At 38.7% G+C, this 19,705-nt stretch overlaps 2 protein-coding genes across 4 annotated transcripts in view; both read right to left on the reverse strand.

The window, feature by feature from the left end:
- The window catches only part of LOC132097435 (bridging integrator 3-like), a 55,286-nt gene extending 50,925 nt beyond the window's left edge, over positions 1-4,361 (reverse strand). The window contains exon 1 of one of the 2 annotated variants that reach the window (XM_059503145.1): positions 4,199-4,361. In XM_059503145.1, the coding sequence (XP_059359128.1) occupies positions 4,199-4,206 (8 nt within the window). In that variant the 5' untranslated portion in view covers positions 4,207-4,361. The remainder of the gene's footprint in view (positions 1-4,198) is intronic. The other variant, XM_059503146.1, reaches the window with a different exon arrangement.
- Positions 4,362-6,070: 1,709 nt separating this feature from the next.
- LOC132097436 (early growth response protein 3-like) lies at positions 6,071-14,580 on the reverse strand. Of its 2 annotated transcripts, none has more exons than XM_059503147.1 (2): positions 14,109-14,580; positions 6,071-10,920 (listed from the first exon to the last, which is right to left on the reverse strand). In XM_059503147.1, the coding sequence occupies exons 1-2, from the start codon at positions 14,260-14,262 to the stop codon at positions 9,809-9,811; spliced, it is 1,266 nt and encodes a 421-aa protein (XP_059359130.1). In that variant the 5' UTR covers positions 14,263-14,580; the 3' UTR covers positions 6,071-9,808. The 2 variants fall into 2 exon arrangements, with proteins under 2 accessions (XP_059359130.1, XP_059359131.1); XM_059503148.1 differs by lacking the exon at positions 14,109-14,580 and adding an exon at positions 11,134-11,418.
- Between the last annotated feature and the right edge of the window lie 5,125 nt (positions 14,581-19,705).

Raw genomic sequence — 19,705 nt, forward strand, 5'->3', positions numbered from 1 at the left:
TCAGGGACACACTGGCGGTTCACAGTGGATTCGAACCCGGGTCTCCCACACCACAGGCATGCGTCTTATCCACTGCGCTAACACCACCCCATATATGATGCCTAATATAAAGCTATGTGGAGCAGAATTCTGGAGCATTTTCACTGTGTTTTCACTGTGTGCGGGATTTCCCAAGCCAACAGAGCGAAACGTTTGTGTGCAACACACTAGTGGCTGGTCAGGAAACTCAAGATTAACATGGAAGGGCGACGCAATTTATGGTGTCATGTCTGGTTATACTGTAAGATCCATTTCGAGCCAAAACAGAGAACGAACAAGACAGACCTCTGTCACAACAAGACATGCAGCTACTTCAGAGCTCAGTTATGGACTAAAGGAAAGTTACAATCAACAAATGCACATCCTTAGAAAATGTAACACAAGAACAGGGCTGCCAGACTAATTTTAAGTCACAGCTCGTACTGGACTGAATGTCTCCTTGTGGGGGCTGAATCCTTATAAAAACTCAGTGTTCCCAATGGAGAGCACATACTCAGTAGAGTCTTCTGCAGGTAATGGAAGTCAACAACAACTTTATATTGCTTTACTACTCAATATTGGGTAAAACAAAAAACAAACTGGAATTTATTATTTTAAGTCACCCAAATGCCTAGATCACAACTGCAATTAGGTGGAGAACATTACCCAAACTGTCATACCTTGATTAATATGAATTGTTTAGTAAGGATTCCCAACCTAATTTCAAATATCAGTTTACATTTCCAAACATTATTTTTGCCATTATTTGTAATAATGCAGTGAGATGTTTGTTTGCACCAGGAGTATGACAGCAGCCAGTGCTCCACACAAAGATTTGATATGATCTTCATCAGTCTGTCTGGAATAACATGAAGAAACAGAACAAACTGAGACAGACTCAATCCAGAAGAACTGTGCCAATGTCTCCAAAATGCTTCAAGAAATGTTTTATAGTTTACGGCCCAAATCCCAGATTCATCCTTTCATCTGAAAAAGGAAGTCGTAGACATTCATGCTCTGACCTATTGGCCAAATGACCTTAAGTATGAAAATAAAGCGTTATGTTACTGGTAATTCTGCAGAGATACTGAAGAAGACTAAATGATTCCTGTTGCTTTCATGTCGCCTTAAACAGAATCATCTCCATTCACAGATACACTGATGAATGAAAAGTGCCCTGTTCTGAAATGCAAGGCTTTACGCTATCAGCATGATCACCGACACGCTAGTGACAGACACGCGAACAAAGCTTTGTTCAGACCAGCAGCAAAAATTAAGCCGAGAACAGGCATACTTGACTCACGCTACACAGCAGCCGAAGCGGAAAAGCCAGCTAATGGATTCTCTATCTGTCGGGACGGCAGTGTTACGCCGGGATCTTATCTACAAGAGTACAGAGACTCGGTTGACGGCGATTGCTGTCACAGCGACCCCGGAGTCAGAGCGAAAGCGTCACTCTATCTAGCAAGAGGCCCTGCATGAATGCAGCGGGTCAGCCTGGCTCATAAAGGATCCTTTCACCACCGGCTCATTCGGGCCTTCGCCCCAACACTAAGCGTACTGGAGTGGAAGCATCCTCTGCCGGCCGCTGACCTTTCAGTAGGGCCTTGTGACGCTGATTCAATTTCCGAAGTCGAAACTCTGACAATGCAAATGGTGGAATGTTTAATATGTCAAAAGGAAAAGCCATAAAGGCAGTCCCACTCTCTGCTTTGGATCAGACAAAGAATGACGTTTTGACATCCTGTGACGTAAAAAATGCTGAATCGTTTCAGCCAGAGTGGCCAGAGAAATGTGACATTATCTCATTTCTGCATGTAGCAGATCGCTCTAGTGTGGTCACACAGCAATGAGCCAAAACAAATGCACGTCTGTTCATCTTCACCTCAGTTCGCAAGTTCATTCACATTATGTCGATCGTTTAGTCTGAAAACTGTGACCTTAACAAGCCAAGTCTGCTTTGCTGCAAGCAGTGCAATTAAGTTATGACATGAATGCTTAAAGTCAGATGCCATCACCCTATTTCTTTCTTGTATTCAGGGTTTCTGCAGGTTTTATAAAGGCATATTTAAGACTAGAGAAAATTTAAGGAATAAAGTGAATGGAATGCAATACATGAATAATATGATGTTTAAATGTAAATGTCTTGTAGCAACGCTTTAAAGTTTAAAGTATCTGAATTACTTTTTAATTCATTTTACAAACACACACACGCAAAGGCATATAGCTCTGCTTCCAACCATTGGAACATGGAAATAATCATAACTTTTACTACAAAAACAAAACAAAAAAAACATGCAAATATACAAAGATTCTTAAATCAAGATGCATTAACCTGAGAATCAAAATGACAACACTCTTGCTTTCTGAGAAACTGATCAAAAGGAAGTGAGTTTATGATTAAAACGAGAACAAATATCAGCTAATGGACTCAAAGGTAAACAACTTTTGATACCGCATTGACTGAAACTCACTTAATTTTGTTCAAGTTCTCAGAAAGCAAGCCTTTTGCATATGAACGTATTTTGATTTAATAGTGTTCAGATATCTGTACTGAAAAAAGAAAAACAAGACAAAAATGCTGGGACAACATTGACTTTTTTGCAAACATTTGACATCTACAACTTCAGGAATTTAAGGCTTTCTGGTCCAGTTTGATACCTTTTTAGGCCTTAATTTGTAGAAGGGCATATTGAGAGTTTTTAAAACCCGCAGAGACGAATCTACGAATCATCCATGAGTAGAGTAAATTTCTTTTCTGAACTTTACAATCAAAATAATAATTTGATTTTCTCTCTGGTGACTGGGTTTAAGCAGACTAGATGACTGGAGAAGTCCAGTCATTCAATCATTTGCCTCCTTAAAACCAGTCTCTTTCTTACAACCCAATACAAGCTCACACTCATACACCTCCATCCAACCAACAACCAACTCCCCACTATAGGTGCCTTATATATTTTTCATTTTTTTAATCTGCTTCACCCAGATGTAGATCAAAACATTACAAAAGGTTTGTCACTACTTCAGTTTCATTTCGACTTTAAAACAGGCTTTTATACATATCCACGTAACTCTGAATGCTAGATTTCAAATGTTATTGTAGAAGCCACACCGACTACAGTACAGCACTATGAATCGCAATCGCATGATGAACATATAAGATCAACCGACCTTAAAAACTGCAAATCATCACAGAATCACTTCGTGCATTTGGTAAAGCACCATGGCAAATTATTATGTTATCTACAAACAAATCTGCCAAACCTTTGTAATTTAATGGCAATGTCTTTCCCAAGTTCTCTTACATCTTGATGAAAGTATAACAAACTGACAGCGCAAAACTACACAAGTCGACAGTGGCCCATTGTGTTCAACCTAAAACAAATGCTGACAAGTCTCTAGTTTCCAGGAATCCAGTGAAAGACAGGCTCGGAGACTGATGAAGTGAACTAACGTTACACTTAAAAACAGGTTCTTCAATGGTTCTTTGAAAAGACCTCGGCAAAGAACCCTCTTGTTATCTACAGTCAGGGATTCTTGAGCTGCATCTGTATGTAGTAAGATCTTTGGACTCAAAGTTTGTGATGTTACATTAAAGGTTCCTCTGATCAGTAAAGGCTATTAATTTCTAGGACAGGAATACAGAATAAAAGAGTTCTAAAATGTTATGGAAATAGACTGAAATGCATAATCTCTCCAAATCCATTAGAAATGATTCATTCATTTACACGTATGCTACACATATCAAAGTGTGCCTACATTTAATAAACACTTTTAAGAATCTAAGTAGCTTAAAATCAAATAACCTTTATTCATTATATAAACATATTTTAAAAGTTAATTACTGATACTTTAGACTGTAAACATCGCTGTCTTCTGAGGGCTTGTGAGCTAGCTACTGAGACCAAGGGGATAGCTGTGGGCTAACAAGCGAAATAATATTATAAACACAGAAAACAGGACATTTAAAACATACGTGGAATTCCACACATCGTTTTTACGTGTTTATGCAACATTTAAACTCGTTTGTAACCTCACAACAGTGCCTCGCGAGCTCACTAGCCATTCAACGTCTATGTAGGCAGCTCACTTGTGTTTTGAGACGCAGTCCGCGACTCTTCGCGTCGTCTGAAAACAAACGCGTTATTATGATAACTCACATAAGCGTTTTGATACATACCAGCTCATCTTGTGCTCAAATTAAATCCAAATCAATCGAAATACAATCCCTTTCCTTCAAAACCATCGCCTTTTCAGTCTATAAGACTGAGACGGCGAGCAGGAAGTAGAGAAGTTTACTGCAAGTCAGAGGTCGCGAGGATTTAAACTACGGCGAGCGGAGAGGTCAAACTACAGCCGCGCGACAGGTACAGCGTTCACACACACGGAAATTAGAATGCGTTTATGATTGCAATGACACACGATTTCTTAGTTTCTCTTAATAGTTGATCTTCAGCATTATTTATTGTCCATTCTTTAAAAAAAAAACATATAAGAGCTGTCGAATACATTCAAAGGCCTTTACAAATTTACAAATAGCCAAACATAGTGTCTCTTTCGATGCTCTTAAATGAGTTCTCAGGTATGTTTAATCTGAACTTTATCTCATACATCTCCTCAAATCTTTAGCATAAGTATGAATAAACACAAATGAGACAATGTGAATATATAACTTGAGTAGACCTACTTAAGATGATTCAATTTGATTATAATTAAATCTCTGATCTTTGTTAAAATCATTGTTGCTGAGGACAAATTTAGATATCAAAGAGATCTCATCATCTCATATTATTTAAATATGTCAGTGTCTTACGCATAGGCCTATTCACATCAAAGACTATAATGATAACAGTTACTAAAACGTTTTAATAATCATAAAAATTTTATGAGAATAGCAGAGTCCACATCACAACTATAATGATAAAGATGCAGACGAACAATATAACTGAAATCACTTCCAGAGCATGTTTTTTGTTTGTTTGTTTGTTTTTAGCTGATAAAATTACAGCCAATCAGAATCCACCCTGCTTTAAAAATGCTCAAGTATTTAAAGCAGCAGAAGTAGAACAGATAGAACAGAATGGTCCATTGGTGTGGCTGCTGATATAGTTTTCCATCTAGCTATTTTTTTATACTGACCATGTTTGTGAATGTGAAAAAGAAAATTTTTCCGCACCACATCTATAATGATAACGAAACAGGGGAATGATATTGTTGGAATCACTTTCGGGGACAATTTATTTATTTATTCCCCAAAATGTTTAGTAGAAATTTGATACATTGACAGCCAAACATAATTAACTGGACTTTAAAGAACTTCAGCATTCAATGCAGCAGATGACATAATAGTAGTACAAGCTGATTAAAGCATTTGTGTCTGTTAGTTGCTCTGGGTATCGTCTTCCAAGCCAAATCTAAAAACAAAACAAAAAGAGAGAGAGAATTTTATATAGAAAAGTTAACAGTAATTGACTACTGTATATTTATATACAATTACCAGCTTTTTTTTTAAGTTAGCCACCCACACCTTCAAATTAAGATGGAATTCATTCCTTATTTCCAGTTTGTTGACATTTTATTTATTTTTTTCTATATGCCCAACACACACAAAGACATAATGGATTCTGTTGTATTTTATTTAGGTGTGTATTCAAGTACGCATCAACTGGAAAACACTAACTTTACAACAAAATGAGAAGCCAAGTGAACAGTTCCTCTCCACAAAAGGATAACATCAATTCATTTTGAGAACAATTAAGAGATTTTACCACTGGGCCTTACTGTTAGGCAATGGAAGTAACAGGAGGTAAAAACGTATCAAAAGATCATTTCTGCTCGTGAGCTAGATCCCACGCTTGTGTCCCTCATACGCATAAACGTGACCAGAAACAACTCTAAGTGCCTCCATCTGATTAGAGACATGCAATACATGCAGTAAGAGATACAGTCCTGAAGAAAAAGAATACAGATACCAAAATATCAGCCACACAACAAAGTATTTATCCATAAACCAGAAACATTGTGAGAACGGATGAGCATCAGTAAAGATTACTTTCCTCTTTTTTTTGTAGAGGAGATGAGTCACTGATGGTGGACAGCGTCATGGGCCAATGCTGAATGTTTACTCTCAGTCTTTAATGACCGAGGGTTGCAGGGACTAAAATAATCAGGTAAACAACAGGGAATCAGTGTTGTGAAACAGGGCCTGCTTCAGAGCTGGCTAGGGTCACATTTACATTTCTGTGCGTATTGTTCCATGGCAGTCAAGTCTGCAACCCGGTTTGGCTCAAACAAGGCTGTTCACCCTGGCTCTGATCCAAAGCCGGACGGTGAACAGTCATGCTGAGACCATGACGAGGCAGGGGGGTTGAGTTGTGAGACTCGTCACGATATCCTCTTGCCCCAAAAATGGCTAATATTGAGCTAGTTTCTCTGATACTGTACTCACAGGGTCACAGCCATTTATTTTTGGCTATTCTAGTGAAATTGACTCACATACAAAAACGAAAAAATATGGACATGGAAGCACTCGGCACAGATATACAGCTTCATGCAAGCATGCTCGAACACAAACACGCGCACAAGTTTTCCAGAGGTCACGATTGCTTGTTGCTTCACAGAACTTTATGAGGAAGACTTTTACTTGTTGTTAATAAAATCTGAGTCATGCCGATATTGTGTTTTACGTTAGAATCACTTAAACACATTCGCCAGATGAATTTCCTGAAAAGCTTTTCAGCACGCAGCTCTTAACGTAAAAAGTTCTCTTCAAACTGAAGCATGCACACAATTCCGTCGGGTATCGTATCTGATCAGTGAGAACTGCTTCGCTGTTTTTACTGCTGCAGTTTGGCCCTGCATTCTGATGTGTCTTGGCACAGAAAGAAAGAAAAAAGAAAATACCAGATATATAAAAAAATGAGCCAGACGCTGTTTTTGTATGTATTCCTATTTTAAAAAAACAATACTTCTCATACCATGTGCGCTTCAGAAATGAAGACGTTCAGAAAACAAGAGCTGAGGAGAGACCTTGAACAGATCCTGATATTACAGAAACTGTTATAACTCAACATTTACACTCTCCTCCCAGAAATCTAATGTGTATTATTCCCTTCTTCACTTACGTTGAGAGAGGTTAAGAGGTACAAACCTACTTGTGTACACAATTCTGAGATTAAGGGCCATATCGATGCATAATTCAAGACAATAATGCCAACGTATACATTCAGAATGCTTGTTTACAATGTTTAGCTTTCGGCAGATTTCAGCAGTATGTAGATGAGTTTCTGGATCAATATTGGGTTTGTATCATTTCCGTTTTGCACCCCAGATAAATATTGCATTTATTATTTTAACTCGGCTGCTAGAGCTGTAACCTGAAGAGCATTTTCTATTTTGCCTATAAGGAGCAATTAAAGGACTGTCACATTTTGGGAATTAATTTTAATGGTTCCCAAAATTATTTCTGTATATTTAATTGTTAAAAATGTATCTTAAATATCCTTATTCTATTAGTTATTCATGCGTGACCTCACCAAGAGAAAAATAAAAGGGGGAATTCTGCCAGAAGATATGGTGCAGAAGTGGTTTCCCCAAGGTGGCGAGAGTCTGCCAAAAATATGGTATAAAATGTGGATGATTTAATTTTTCTGGGAATGAAAGCCAGGACGGAGGAGTGTTTATATATGGGACCATATGGTCAAAATTTGTTTTGAATTTTTGTTTCATTTTTGTGTAAGTTTCAAATGAAAGCTCAACTTTCTGAAATTAGTTCAATACAACTTCAGTGTTTTGTATGCATAGATTGCTTATAAGATAATGAGATACACAAGTTTTTGCTTTGAGTTTTTCACCAAATAATCTTACTGTTTTATTCATTTATTAAACACATCATTCAGTGTGTCCGCAAGTCATCATTTGCAAAATTGCGCTAATAACAGATCATATTTGAGAAATGCCGGAGAATGCATCACATTTGACACTGTCAATAGTCACATTTTCTTGCGCACACACACGCACACACACTTACAAAACATTCTGCACTGTGTACACAATCACGATCTCAAAAACAGAAGAAAGAAAGAAAACAGAAATGTAAACACACCCTTCTTTTCCACATTCAGTCAATGTAAAATCTAAGAATACGGGTGTTTGCGTATGCATTAGCATACACGTGTACAAATGCACACACACACACACACGTGCACGGACCAACATCGTAATACTGAAGGACATTGCTTTGTACATTCCAAGTAGAAAACATGTAGTAATATGTTTGTATAATTATCTGTACAAAACCCCCTCTCGTTCTCGTCATTAATATTCAGAATCTCTAGGCATGATCCGGATATGAGTAACCGTGGAGATATACCACATTACGGTTCTGCCCCTGAGAGCAGTATAAATGTTGAAACTGTTCCCATCCAAAAACATCTTGAATGGCATGCATATAGCAGGCAGGCCTCAGCCGGTAAAAATGCAAAACAATGACTCCTAAGATCAATCCTGCCCAGTGGTGATGCTCGCAGGCAAGCATTACCATAATTTTGGCTGATTTAATTTTTGAAAACCGTGTGTACATGTGTGTTAAAATGCGTGCTGAATATATAATGTGCATAAAAAGGGACCCAATGAAAATTATTGGATGATGAAAGCTAGAAACGCAACTGTCCAGTAAAACAATGACAATAAAGACAACAAAAGGACAATTGTCACACAAAAAATGTAGTAACTCTTGTTGACACATGGTTTGAATTGGATGCATATTGCTGTGGGTCTTCGGTCATGACTGATGCAATCTTTTTAGTACTAGCAAAGACGTGATACTAGATGCATGCAGGGATACAGGCAACAAAAACAGAAAGGCAAAATGTTTGGATCGGATCACCGTTTCTCACTCTACCAGAAGTAGATATGCACAACTGCAGGTTTGGCCCTTATGCGCACTAAAAGAAGCGAAACAGGTAAAGGCCACAACTGTGTCTTAATTTCAATCCCTACTGTAGAAAGCAAACTTGTGAAAGTGAGCCAGACTGCATTTTATTGTCGTCGTTGTTGTTGTTTTTCGTTTTTTATTGCACAGAAAGTCCGTTGCGGATAACAAATGCCATCTGCATCCCTCATTGTATATAAGGGATTTGGAAATACTAAAATAACGCAACTGCATAATGCAACAGACCTTTAACGTCCACCTGAACTCAATCTCCTTGAGCCTTCAGAGCTTGTAGGTTTTCCCCAAATCAACGTTTGAAATGAAGTTATTAGGTTGATTCAAACAATATATATTTTTTTATTGTCTGCTGTATTTAAATGCATTTGGCACATTTTGCTGAAAAACAACAACAACACAGAAACATTAAATAATTAACAATCATTTAAGAAGACTGCAACACATTAAGCAAATGAAAGTGCACTTTTTATCTGACAACTCACTGACAAACCAAAATACAAGGTGGGGGAAAAAGACTTAAATCTCTGGTCCCCAGAGCTGAGAGTTGAACCCTTATGACTGTGCTGTGTCTGCAAGTGCTCTTTCTGTGGATTGACCTGACTGCTTGAACCATCACCTTTGACGCCCTCTCTGTCCCATCCATGCAACATGAGTCCACTTACTCCCCACTCATTTAACCTAAAACAATAGTGGCTACAGAAAAGTGCCACCACAATCAGTGAAAACCATAGGAAATGGATGAATATAGTGAGAGGGAGCGAGTATAAGAGTCAAGTGTGTATATAAGAGGAGAAAGAAAGCTTCTTTTTTCTCCTCAAAGTCTTACTTTGCAAGTCCATCTCATGCACAAGTGGTGACGGTCATGATATTGGCACTGCTGGGTCCCGCGCTCCCACAGGAGCTGGGAGGAGAGGTGTGGCTCCCCCCTGCCCCAGCACTACTGCCCTTGTCTGTGGGTTTCTTGTCTTTCTGTTTCAGGTGCACCTTGGCGTGCCTCTTTCGCTCGTCGCTCCGCGCAAACTTGCGTCCGCAGAACTCGCAAGAGAAGGGCTTCTCACCGGTGTGTGTGCGGATGTGCGTGGTTAGATGGTCACTGCGACTGAAGGACCGCATGCAGATGCGGCACTGGAAGGGTTTGTGTCCCGTGTGGATGCGCAGGTGACGCGTCAATTCATCTGATCGTGAAAAGCGACGGTCGCAGTTCTCCGCCGGACAGGCGTGTGGTCGCTCGTGCACAGGAGTTTTGCTCGGCCGGTTGGGGTACTTTCTTGGACGAATGGGTTTGAGGGCGAGTGTCTGAGAGGGTTGATGGTGTTGGGAAACATGCTGTTGACCACCAAGAAAACCAGGATGGATCTGTTGCTTATCCTTAAATGCTCGAATGGTCTCGAGGGGAGTTATGGGAGGTGGGTTGACTCTAATAGGGTCCATGGTTTGGAAGGGTTTATGCTCCATCACCCCTACGTCCCCCTGGTGATGGAAGAGGTTGTAGTCTGGGATCATGGAAAAGAGACTTCCGTCCATGCCCGGTTTGGAAGTGGTGTGGTAGTCAGAGCCCGGGTAGGGCAGAGACGAGGACGTGGCCGGGCTGTGGTGGAACGTCACCTGTTCTGGGTATATCTCGCCACAGGTCGAGTAGGCAGGAAGAGGTGGTGCGTATACTTGCTCCATGTCTGACGACTGGCCACCCATGCTGCCGCTCGATGAAGAAGTCTGGGTGGTGATGTTGCCAGGTGACGGTGACACCCCCAGGATTCCCGCACTCACCAGACTGATGATGTTGTTGTCGGGACACCAGCCGGAGCCTCCGATGCTGCCGGATGGAGGGGTGTCAAATGCAAATTTGCCCAGGTAGGTGACGGTTTGCCCGCTTCGACCAGACTGGAAACCAGAGCCGTATTGGACTTCTCCACTGCCCTTCTCGCCACCCATCCCCAAGTCCATGATATTATCTGTGTGACAGGGGATTAGAATTAACACAGTCAATTCAGAATACCACAATAATAGTCAAATAAACTATGCAAGGGAAAGTGACTAGTGGAAAGTTCTGCATCTACAGAGAAAGCTTCTAGGAGAGTCTATTCTAATAGGCACGGACTGACTACTAACTGTTTGGTTTATAACTTTATTCTTAAGTTGGTTTTGGAAACAACATCTTTGCATACCTCTGTTAATCGCCTGTTCCAAAAAAAATAGAAGAAAGTGAAGCATATCAGTCCGAATGAAGGCGTGGAAATTGACAAAATCAGAAATGCATAGTAATTTAAGGATCCATTCAATATCTCCCTCCACCCTCGCCAACTTATTGTCTTTCTGTCACAAAGTCTAAACGGCTGCGTATTCAGTTGTAGGACTGGAACTTATTTGGCAATCAGGCTTCTCCGTACAACAGGATGTCACAATTGACATCACTGTTACTCTTATACACACTCGATCTCTCTCTCTCTCTCTCTCTCTCTCTCTCTCTCTCTCTCCCACACCTTCAATCACCTTCAAGACACTTGCTTCTCGAAAATGTACCAAACAAGGATCTGATGTATATTGTATTCACTTCAATCACTTTTAATATGTCTGTTGTTGAACACAATTCACTGCTGATCACAACGCATGTCTGTAAATTCAACATTTGATGACGGCTCACTAAGTTTAGTTTTGTACGTGCACTTACAGTAATCGCAGTGTGTACACCAAAATCGTGGCTTACGGTAGAAACAAACAGAATGAAAATTACAGATGGTCCTCGCATCTGTTCAACACACATAAGGTACATGTGTGAAGAGATGCTGAGCTGCGTCTGAAGGAAAAGACTCATTCGGGCAGAAATCAGAGAGAAGCGTATATTACTGTGATAAGTAAAAAAAACACTATTTATTTCATGCTATGCCTGTCATTACAGGATGTGTGAGGAGATGCATTTCACACACTTGTGGGTATCTTTTACTGGGGCGTTTGATAGGACACTTTGTAAGGACAAGAAGGGTTCGTCACCTTGAAACAATGTGATAAGCAGTCCCACAGAGATAGGGTGCAGATTTAATAAAGTGTGCTTACACAAAGATCTCACAGAGTCTAAAATCTATAAATATAGCTACAGAAAATCTGTACAAAAAATAAGTAATTTATATATCACAATAGTGTGTAACCCTAACTTATATATATATATATATATATATATATAGAGAGAGAGAGAGAGAGAGAGAGAGAGAGAGAGGCCTATTATTTTTTAATTCTATTTATATATCTATATTATGTAACTTTTATTTATGTATATAGCCTATTTTATTATTTTTGTGATTGAGGGGAAATAATGTATTTGATAAGAACATTTTTGAGAAATTATTCTAAAAATGTTCACTTTTTCAAGATCTCAGGCATTTGATAGAGAAAAGCATTTTCAGCCGGAAGTTGGCATTCACATTTCGTATTCATTTTGATATTTAAATGAACGAAACGAGGTCAATACTCTCCCGCGAGTGTGGGAAGCATAGCCTCTTTTGACCTGCAGAGTGAAAACCACATCAAGAGCTTTGTGAAACTCCATATACATTAAGAGGACGAATAATCTTATGCTTTCACTCTCGATAATAACTGCGATATTTTGACAGCTCTTCACCTGATTTTTTTAAGGTCACAAAATTATAAAGTTATAGAAGGCTAAAAAAACTGAGCTCAATATTCCCTCGTAGAGTGTGGGATTTTTAATAGATTTTTGTTGAGGATGTTTTCTTTTTACATCAACCATTTAAGCTTTCAATTATATATATTTGACATTTCAAGAGAGGGAGAGAGAGAGATAGGGAAAATACAGACATTTTAAGAAAAAGAAAAAAAAATCTAACAATCTGATGACCTGACTGGAAGGAATTCTTCAATATATTGGCACCATTATCTTATTCAGTAGTCCGATTTAATACATTTTTTATTGTTCCCTAGATTCTAAAATACTGTTCCAGAAATTTGTTTTAATGTGCGGAGAAAATGTAGCCTAAACGATTTTAAAAAGGACAAACATTTTAAAACGTGCGCCTGTGAAGTGAAAAGAATACAAAGAACACGCGATGTGAAATTCAGGTAATAAACCTAAATATATTTAAATTTAGGGATATTTTCACGAGTGGCCCGAGCTTTTTTTTCTAAGTGAAGCGCGCACATAAACGCCCACCCGCGCGCGTGGAGGGTCAGAAACAGGGTCAGTACTGGGTAAAGCACTGACTAATCAAAACCTTTAAATAACAGAATAACTAAACAGTATATCTATCACAGAACAGAATATAAGACCGGTGCAACATCATGCAACGGAGAGAACCCGAAATTAAGTGTTTTCACGGATATAAAGCGCTCGTTGAAAAACGAAACGGCTTTTGTCATTATTTGACAGGATTAATATTCAACAAATATTCCTTTCACGGCTGTGTAGCCTAATGTATGAATTGGGAGTAAATAACGAGGTGTTTCCGAGTGTCCCGTGACGCGTGGGCTTGAAGTGATACCTATTACCTGATATTACCTGTCCAGTTCACACTCGTATCACGTGACTGGAACATTTGCAGCTACTTTTACACACCTTTTTTTATAATATACATTTTCCCACAAATTAAACAAAAAATTTCAGCGCAGAATTCCATGAAGAAAAAGCGCAGCTGTAAAATATAGGAATTAAATCAATGTTTTAATTCAATAGGGATGTAGCATAGTCTATATTAAATCACACATTACTTTAGTCTGCGTTTAAGGTTATCATTATAATGTTATGTCATAAATACATTTGATAATAATAACATTACAAAATAACAAATCGTAAGCGATCTCGTAAATTAATTGGGCTACAGCTATCCATGCCGTTCAGTAGCTATTTAGATACGCTACAAAATAAAGCCTGCACAATTCGAATTGACAAGAACATTTACAAAACTGTATGAGGGAGTAGGCTAACGCTGAACATTAGTTCATATTATAAGTCTCCAATAGCAGCTGAAGCAGTTCTGTTTCTAAACTAATGGAACTAGTAGCAGGCGCGCGTTAACAGGTGCGGGGCTCCAGGACAACTGATGCACGCCGCTCGATCCAACTCTTAACAGCCGACACAACAGCGTACAACCTCCAACAACAACAGATCAGTGAGAGAACTTTTCCTCCTTACCTGGATTCATCTGCGAGTAGTGCGAAATAGATTCCGGGTTTGTGAAAATGTTCATAGAAGTGGGAATGTCTTCTTCTGGGTAGAGACTGTCAGGGATGGAGTTGATTAAACTGCTCATGGTAATAGGGATCTTGTCCGCTAGTTTACCTGTCATAGCAGTTACTCAGTCTGTCATTAATGAGCACGCTCAGGTGTTCCGTCCCGATCAATCTCTACCAGTCTTCTGAAATCTCTCGAAAAGCGACAGACAGAAAAGAGATCTCAATCCCTTTGAAATTGTATCCGAGCGCGCAACGGGTGGCGCGCTGACGTCTCCTCGCGAGGATGATTGTCGGCTGTTTTGTGTTTGATTTCTGTGAAGTGTTAGAGACAATAACACTGGATGAGCAGACAGAGAGATGTTGTTGGCGGTGGTGGTGATTGCACAAGTGTAGCGCTGCTCGCTCTGTTGCGAGCGCAGGGAACTCCAACGCTTTCTTGTTCAGCTGGGGGACGGAACAACTGCGTGACGTAGATGACCATATATGGACACAGAAAGCTAGATGGCCGCTCGACGTCACATGGAATGGAAGCTCCTCATAGTGGAATATTAGAGTCGGTAGCAGGAAGATAAGTGCTTAGTGGAGCAGTGAAGGGGCATTTTCATCGTTTTGGGCGACAATTGGACCAGGCGAAGTGTAAGAAGTGTTTTGTGAGCATGGATGTTGCTAAATCTATGAGAGCGCATGTTAACCGAAAAAAAAAAAAAAAAAAAAAAAAACCTTTTATATATATATATATATATATATATATATATATATATATATATATATATATATATATATATATATATATATATATATATATATATATATATATGTGCGTCTACACATTGTTTAGTGCAAAAGCGAAATGAATGCATTTGCAATTGCAGTAGCTAGGCTAATATTACAAAATTATTATTGTATATAACATATTTAAAAATCTAGATATAGACGAAATTATTAATGGAAAATATACAAATTATGGAAAAATAAATAATCAACTGTAAAAGATAAAATATGTACTCTCTCGTTAAAAAACGAGAGGCTGCAGTTATTAGTCTGCACTGATGCGGCATTATTTGCACAAAAGCCGTATTTGATACTAAACCAGTCACTTTTACTCAGCTGGGTAAAGATAGTAAGAAAGGGACTTTTATTCAGTTATCCTGTATGAGGGTTTAAATTGACTACTTTTATACAGCTAAAATGTTATATAGGTTAATTAATTATAATGTCCTATATTAGTTATTATGACTGGATACATTAGATTACACCAACATATCCACCTTTTTCAAACCAGAATGTATTGATAACTCTGCTAAGCTATTTAAATATGCCATGATTGCCTGTCAATGTACTATGGTGCTTTTCTTTTTTCGTTCTTTACCCTGTGTGTCAATAAATTAATATATCAATAGATCTGTCTGTCTATCCATACATAGATGGATATATATATATATATATATATATATATATATATATATATATATATATATATATATATATAATTACATTTATTTTTATTTTTTTGTCTCAGTGCACTGATGACACTCCAATTTAATATATATAGTTATATATACATATATTAAACCCGTTCTACAGATTGTGTTGCGAGTTCAATTAAGATGAAAGCCTAAATGAATCATTTGTAAACGTCATCTAAGTGATTTAAGCAACAGATGATCAAGCCCAGGAGAAGCAGCAGTAACTGTGTCTGGGTTATACAAAGACTGTAACTGCCAGAGAGTTAATCGCGTGTAAATACTGCAGGCGCGCGGCAAATCTGTAGGCTTGGCTTTGGCCTCGAGCGCCAAGTTCGCCACTGAAGTGGAAACTCCAAATAAGGCCATGATCCGGCCACGCCCCTCGCTGTCTGTATTTGGTTCGTGAGTTTCCGGTTAAGAGCTGCAAAGTGGAAAAGCGATCGGAACCCGCAGCCATTAAAGCAACCGCAGAGGGCAAAACGTCATGGGTTTCATCAATTTAGAAACCAGGGAGAAAATATCTTATCTGATATTTTTAGAAGAAATAATAATAATAAAAAAACTGTCCCTTGTTAGAAATGTTACAAACTTTGTTTAGGGAGAATAACAGTGAAGGGGAAGCACAGACCCTGCCAGCCAGTAGTTTACACAAGCATGCCAAAGACCCCTGAAACAAGACATTTTTAATTAAAATAAATAAATAAAGAGTACATTAATAAATCATTATTTTAGATGCTTGTTTAATTCAAAGTTTACTATGCATGGCATGGTAACAATGCAAAATAAATATAATTTTAGATGCTTATTTAATTTAAAATATACTATATGGCATGGTTACAATGTAAACAATAACAATAATAATATAAAAACAACAACAACACACCTCGCTATATATAATTATACATAGAAGAAAATAGAAAAAGATGACACTTGTCTGTATGTAATCCTATTTGGAGGCCAGGGTGGCCCATTAGATTTCCCACGTGTCCAACTAAAATTCCTCAGTCCTCATCCAAGCCAATCACAGGCCCAGCGCTCCTATTACCCAGCGACAGTAGAAGTCCAGCCTGCCATGCATGTGCTGAAACGCTCAGAAGATGCTGATGCAATAGACAGAGTGATGAGGTAACAATTTGTACCCGAGACCCGCTTGACATGTGTACGTTGGCCTCGAGCCTAATAAATGATGTACCAAAAATGTGTTCAAAATAATAACTTCATACCCCCCCCCCCCCCTCACACACACACTCCAAACCAGAGGCCTACGTTGCTGTAATAAACAGACACGATACACGACATGATCTTTAGTTACATCGCCACATAATCTATTATCTAATTTGGATACAGTGTATCTACAATTTTATAATTTAAAACCGCACAAATAAATAAATAAATAAATAAATAAACTTACAAACTTGCCATTTGCCATTTGATATTTTATTATTAAACACCCCAAAATTAAAATTGTGTCATCATTTACTGATGCTGGGCCCCATTGACTTCCAAGGTAATTTTTTTCATACTATAGAAGCCAATGGGTACTGTCAGCTGTTTGGTTACCCACATTTTCAAAATATCTCCTTTTGTGTTCAGCAGAAGAAAGAAACTCACACAGGTTTGGAACAACTTGACAATTTAAATTTTTGGCTGAACTGTCCCTTTAAGTGTTGAAATACTTTTTGGGTCATATGCATATATCCATATAAAGACAATTCATCGACTGCATCCATCCATCCAATGAACAACTCCCTCAGTTAACCTCATGGCGTCCCCAGTAATCCCCAACAACCGTACGACTGCCAAATCAACAACACTCCATTCTGAACTCTGGAATGATCCGCCTTGGCAATTGATACATAAACAGTGTAGTAGTATTAGCTGACAGATATGGCCTAATGAAGTAAAAACGGGGTGTGTGGGAGGGGGTCTGAATCATACTGTGTGTTCTGGGGTCCACGATAAATAAACACACAGACTGATGCACACTCGAGGGGATCTCCAAAGGCTAATTTCTACTCAATGTGTAAGATGCACTGTGTGTGTAGGTGAGCTGCTAAAATGACGCTGTGGATCTGTCACTGGGGGAATCTGAAGGGGATCTCCCCCCACTCCCACTTTCTATCCCAGACGTGAATATATGATCTGATCCAATCAGGATGGGAATGTGTCACTGCTCGAGGAGCCAAGAATGTTAACAATGCATCAGGCCGTCTCTGAGCTACACTTGATATCTGGTGTTGTCACATTAAATGGCTGTGAATCAGTACTCTTGAAAGATGTGCTAAAATAAGGTCTCTCTATTCAGAGACAAATTGTGTAGTATCTGTTAAAATAACTTTTCTAAATGAGGACTCCGTCATTCATACCAAATGAGGAAATACACATGTAGTTCATTAGCATAGAGGCAGCAAGTACTGAAAAATAGATTGGAGACATAGTAATTTGAATATTACTTTTTATAGACCAAAATAGAGGAAGTAAACTGTATTTCCACTGACTGAACCAGTGACGTGTGCCAGCACTTCAGCTGTCAGTGTTCATTCAACAGCACAAAACCAACAATGATTTTCATATGGCTGATATCTGAAAACAAATAAAGAAGTGAAGTCTGCACACTGAAAACTACTGCTCCAGAGGAATTTCATTAAGCTCAAGCAACGTTTCGACCTTCAGGTCTTCATCAGGCATTCAGTTGTCTTGCACCTGCGTCCTATTTGGATGTTTGGGATGTGCACACCATTTTTGTGTTATTGATATCTGAAAACAACCATAACCAAGTGCTTCTCAGCCTTTATGACCCCAAGGCCTTCATAGTTTTAATACTAGATCACAATTAAGGAAAACCATTTTTCTAAAGATTTTTGCTACTTGCTTAAATATTTTACAACTTGGCATAGTTAAAAAAAGTTTTTTTTTTATTATCATTAATTTACATGACTCTTCCATGCCTAAATCAACAAATGGAGCTTTGATTTAATCATTAAATCAGTGCCTGCTGGGTTCATCATGAAAACAGAGATTTGATCTGAAAAAACAGAACTATTCTATTTTAAGTACTATACATTCACACTAAACGAATAAACATAGCTTGTGCAGAAAAGACAGAAAAATACCAAAAAATAAAAGTCAAGCATAGATATATTTCATTATAGCACTGATTGCTGCTATCCATATAGCTCTACAATATCTTAAGCAGCAATGTAAGGTAAGGCTTTATTTTAAGGTGTCTTTGTAACATGTACTTTCTATTATAATGGCAATAAATGATGCACAATTACATGCAAGTAACCCTAAACCAAACCCTAACCCTATTGTAACGACATGCTGTTAATTAATATTACTCAGTACTTAAATGTATAAGTACACTGTAACAAGGACGCCTTAAAATATAGTGTAACCCAATATAAATCATGTTGTACTTACATTGATACAGACATTTTTGACAAATTTTCACAGCAGTCCTCCTGAAATAGGAAGTTTAAGTTAGGTGACCCTATAAATAAATTCGGACATTTCTAAATGTTCATCCTTGTGTAGCCGTTGACACTTATCTCCTCTGTGCCTGATCCCAACTGTTCTTTCAGGGATGCAAAACAGACGAGGGAATTCCCTTTGCATAGGAACAGCACGGTCTGTCAGGGCACTTTCCTAAGGGAAGCCTTTTCATGGAGTCCAGACTGGAAAATCTGCCCAACAGCTGTCGAGCTCCGCTTGTGTTTTTATTTCCGCTACTATTATGAGTGAGCACGCTGTACAATGAATGATTGACTGGAGTTTGACTACGGAACGGTTGCGGGCTGAAAAGGACTCCCCTCATGTATTTTGCATGTAGGGATTCCGTGGAAGCGTTGGCTTATCCTAGATCTTGATCTCGCTAATTTCAATATGCGGCGGAAAAATACAAGGCCGCAACGGGTGTCTAATCAAATTAGTTGTGTGTGTTTCCAGGCTGCGCGAGGGACATTTCCAGTAGCTGTTCCTCGTTGCTATTATATCCCAGAGCCGAGGCTTATTCCTACAGGCTGATGGGAAGATTATTCATATAAATAATGGAACACTTATTTAGGGACTGTCAGATGGTACAATACAG

Source organism: Carassius carassius, chromosome 21 (genome assembly GCF_963082965.1).
Source record: "Carassius carassius chromosome 21, fCarCar2.1, whole genome shotgun sequence".
Classification (NCBI taxonomy): domain Eukaryota; kingdom Metazoa; phylum Chordata; class Actinopteri; order Cypriniformes; family Cyprinidae; genus Carassius; species Carassius carassius.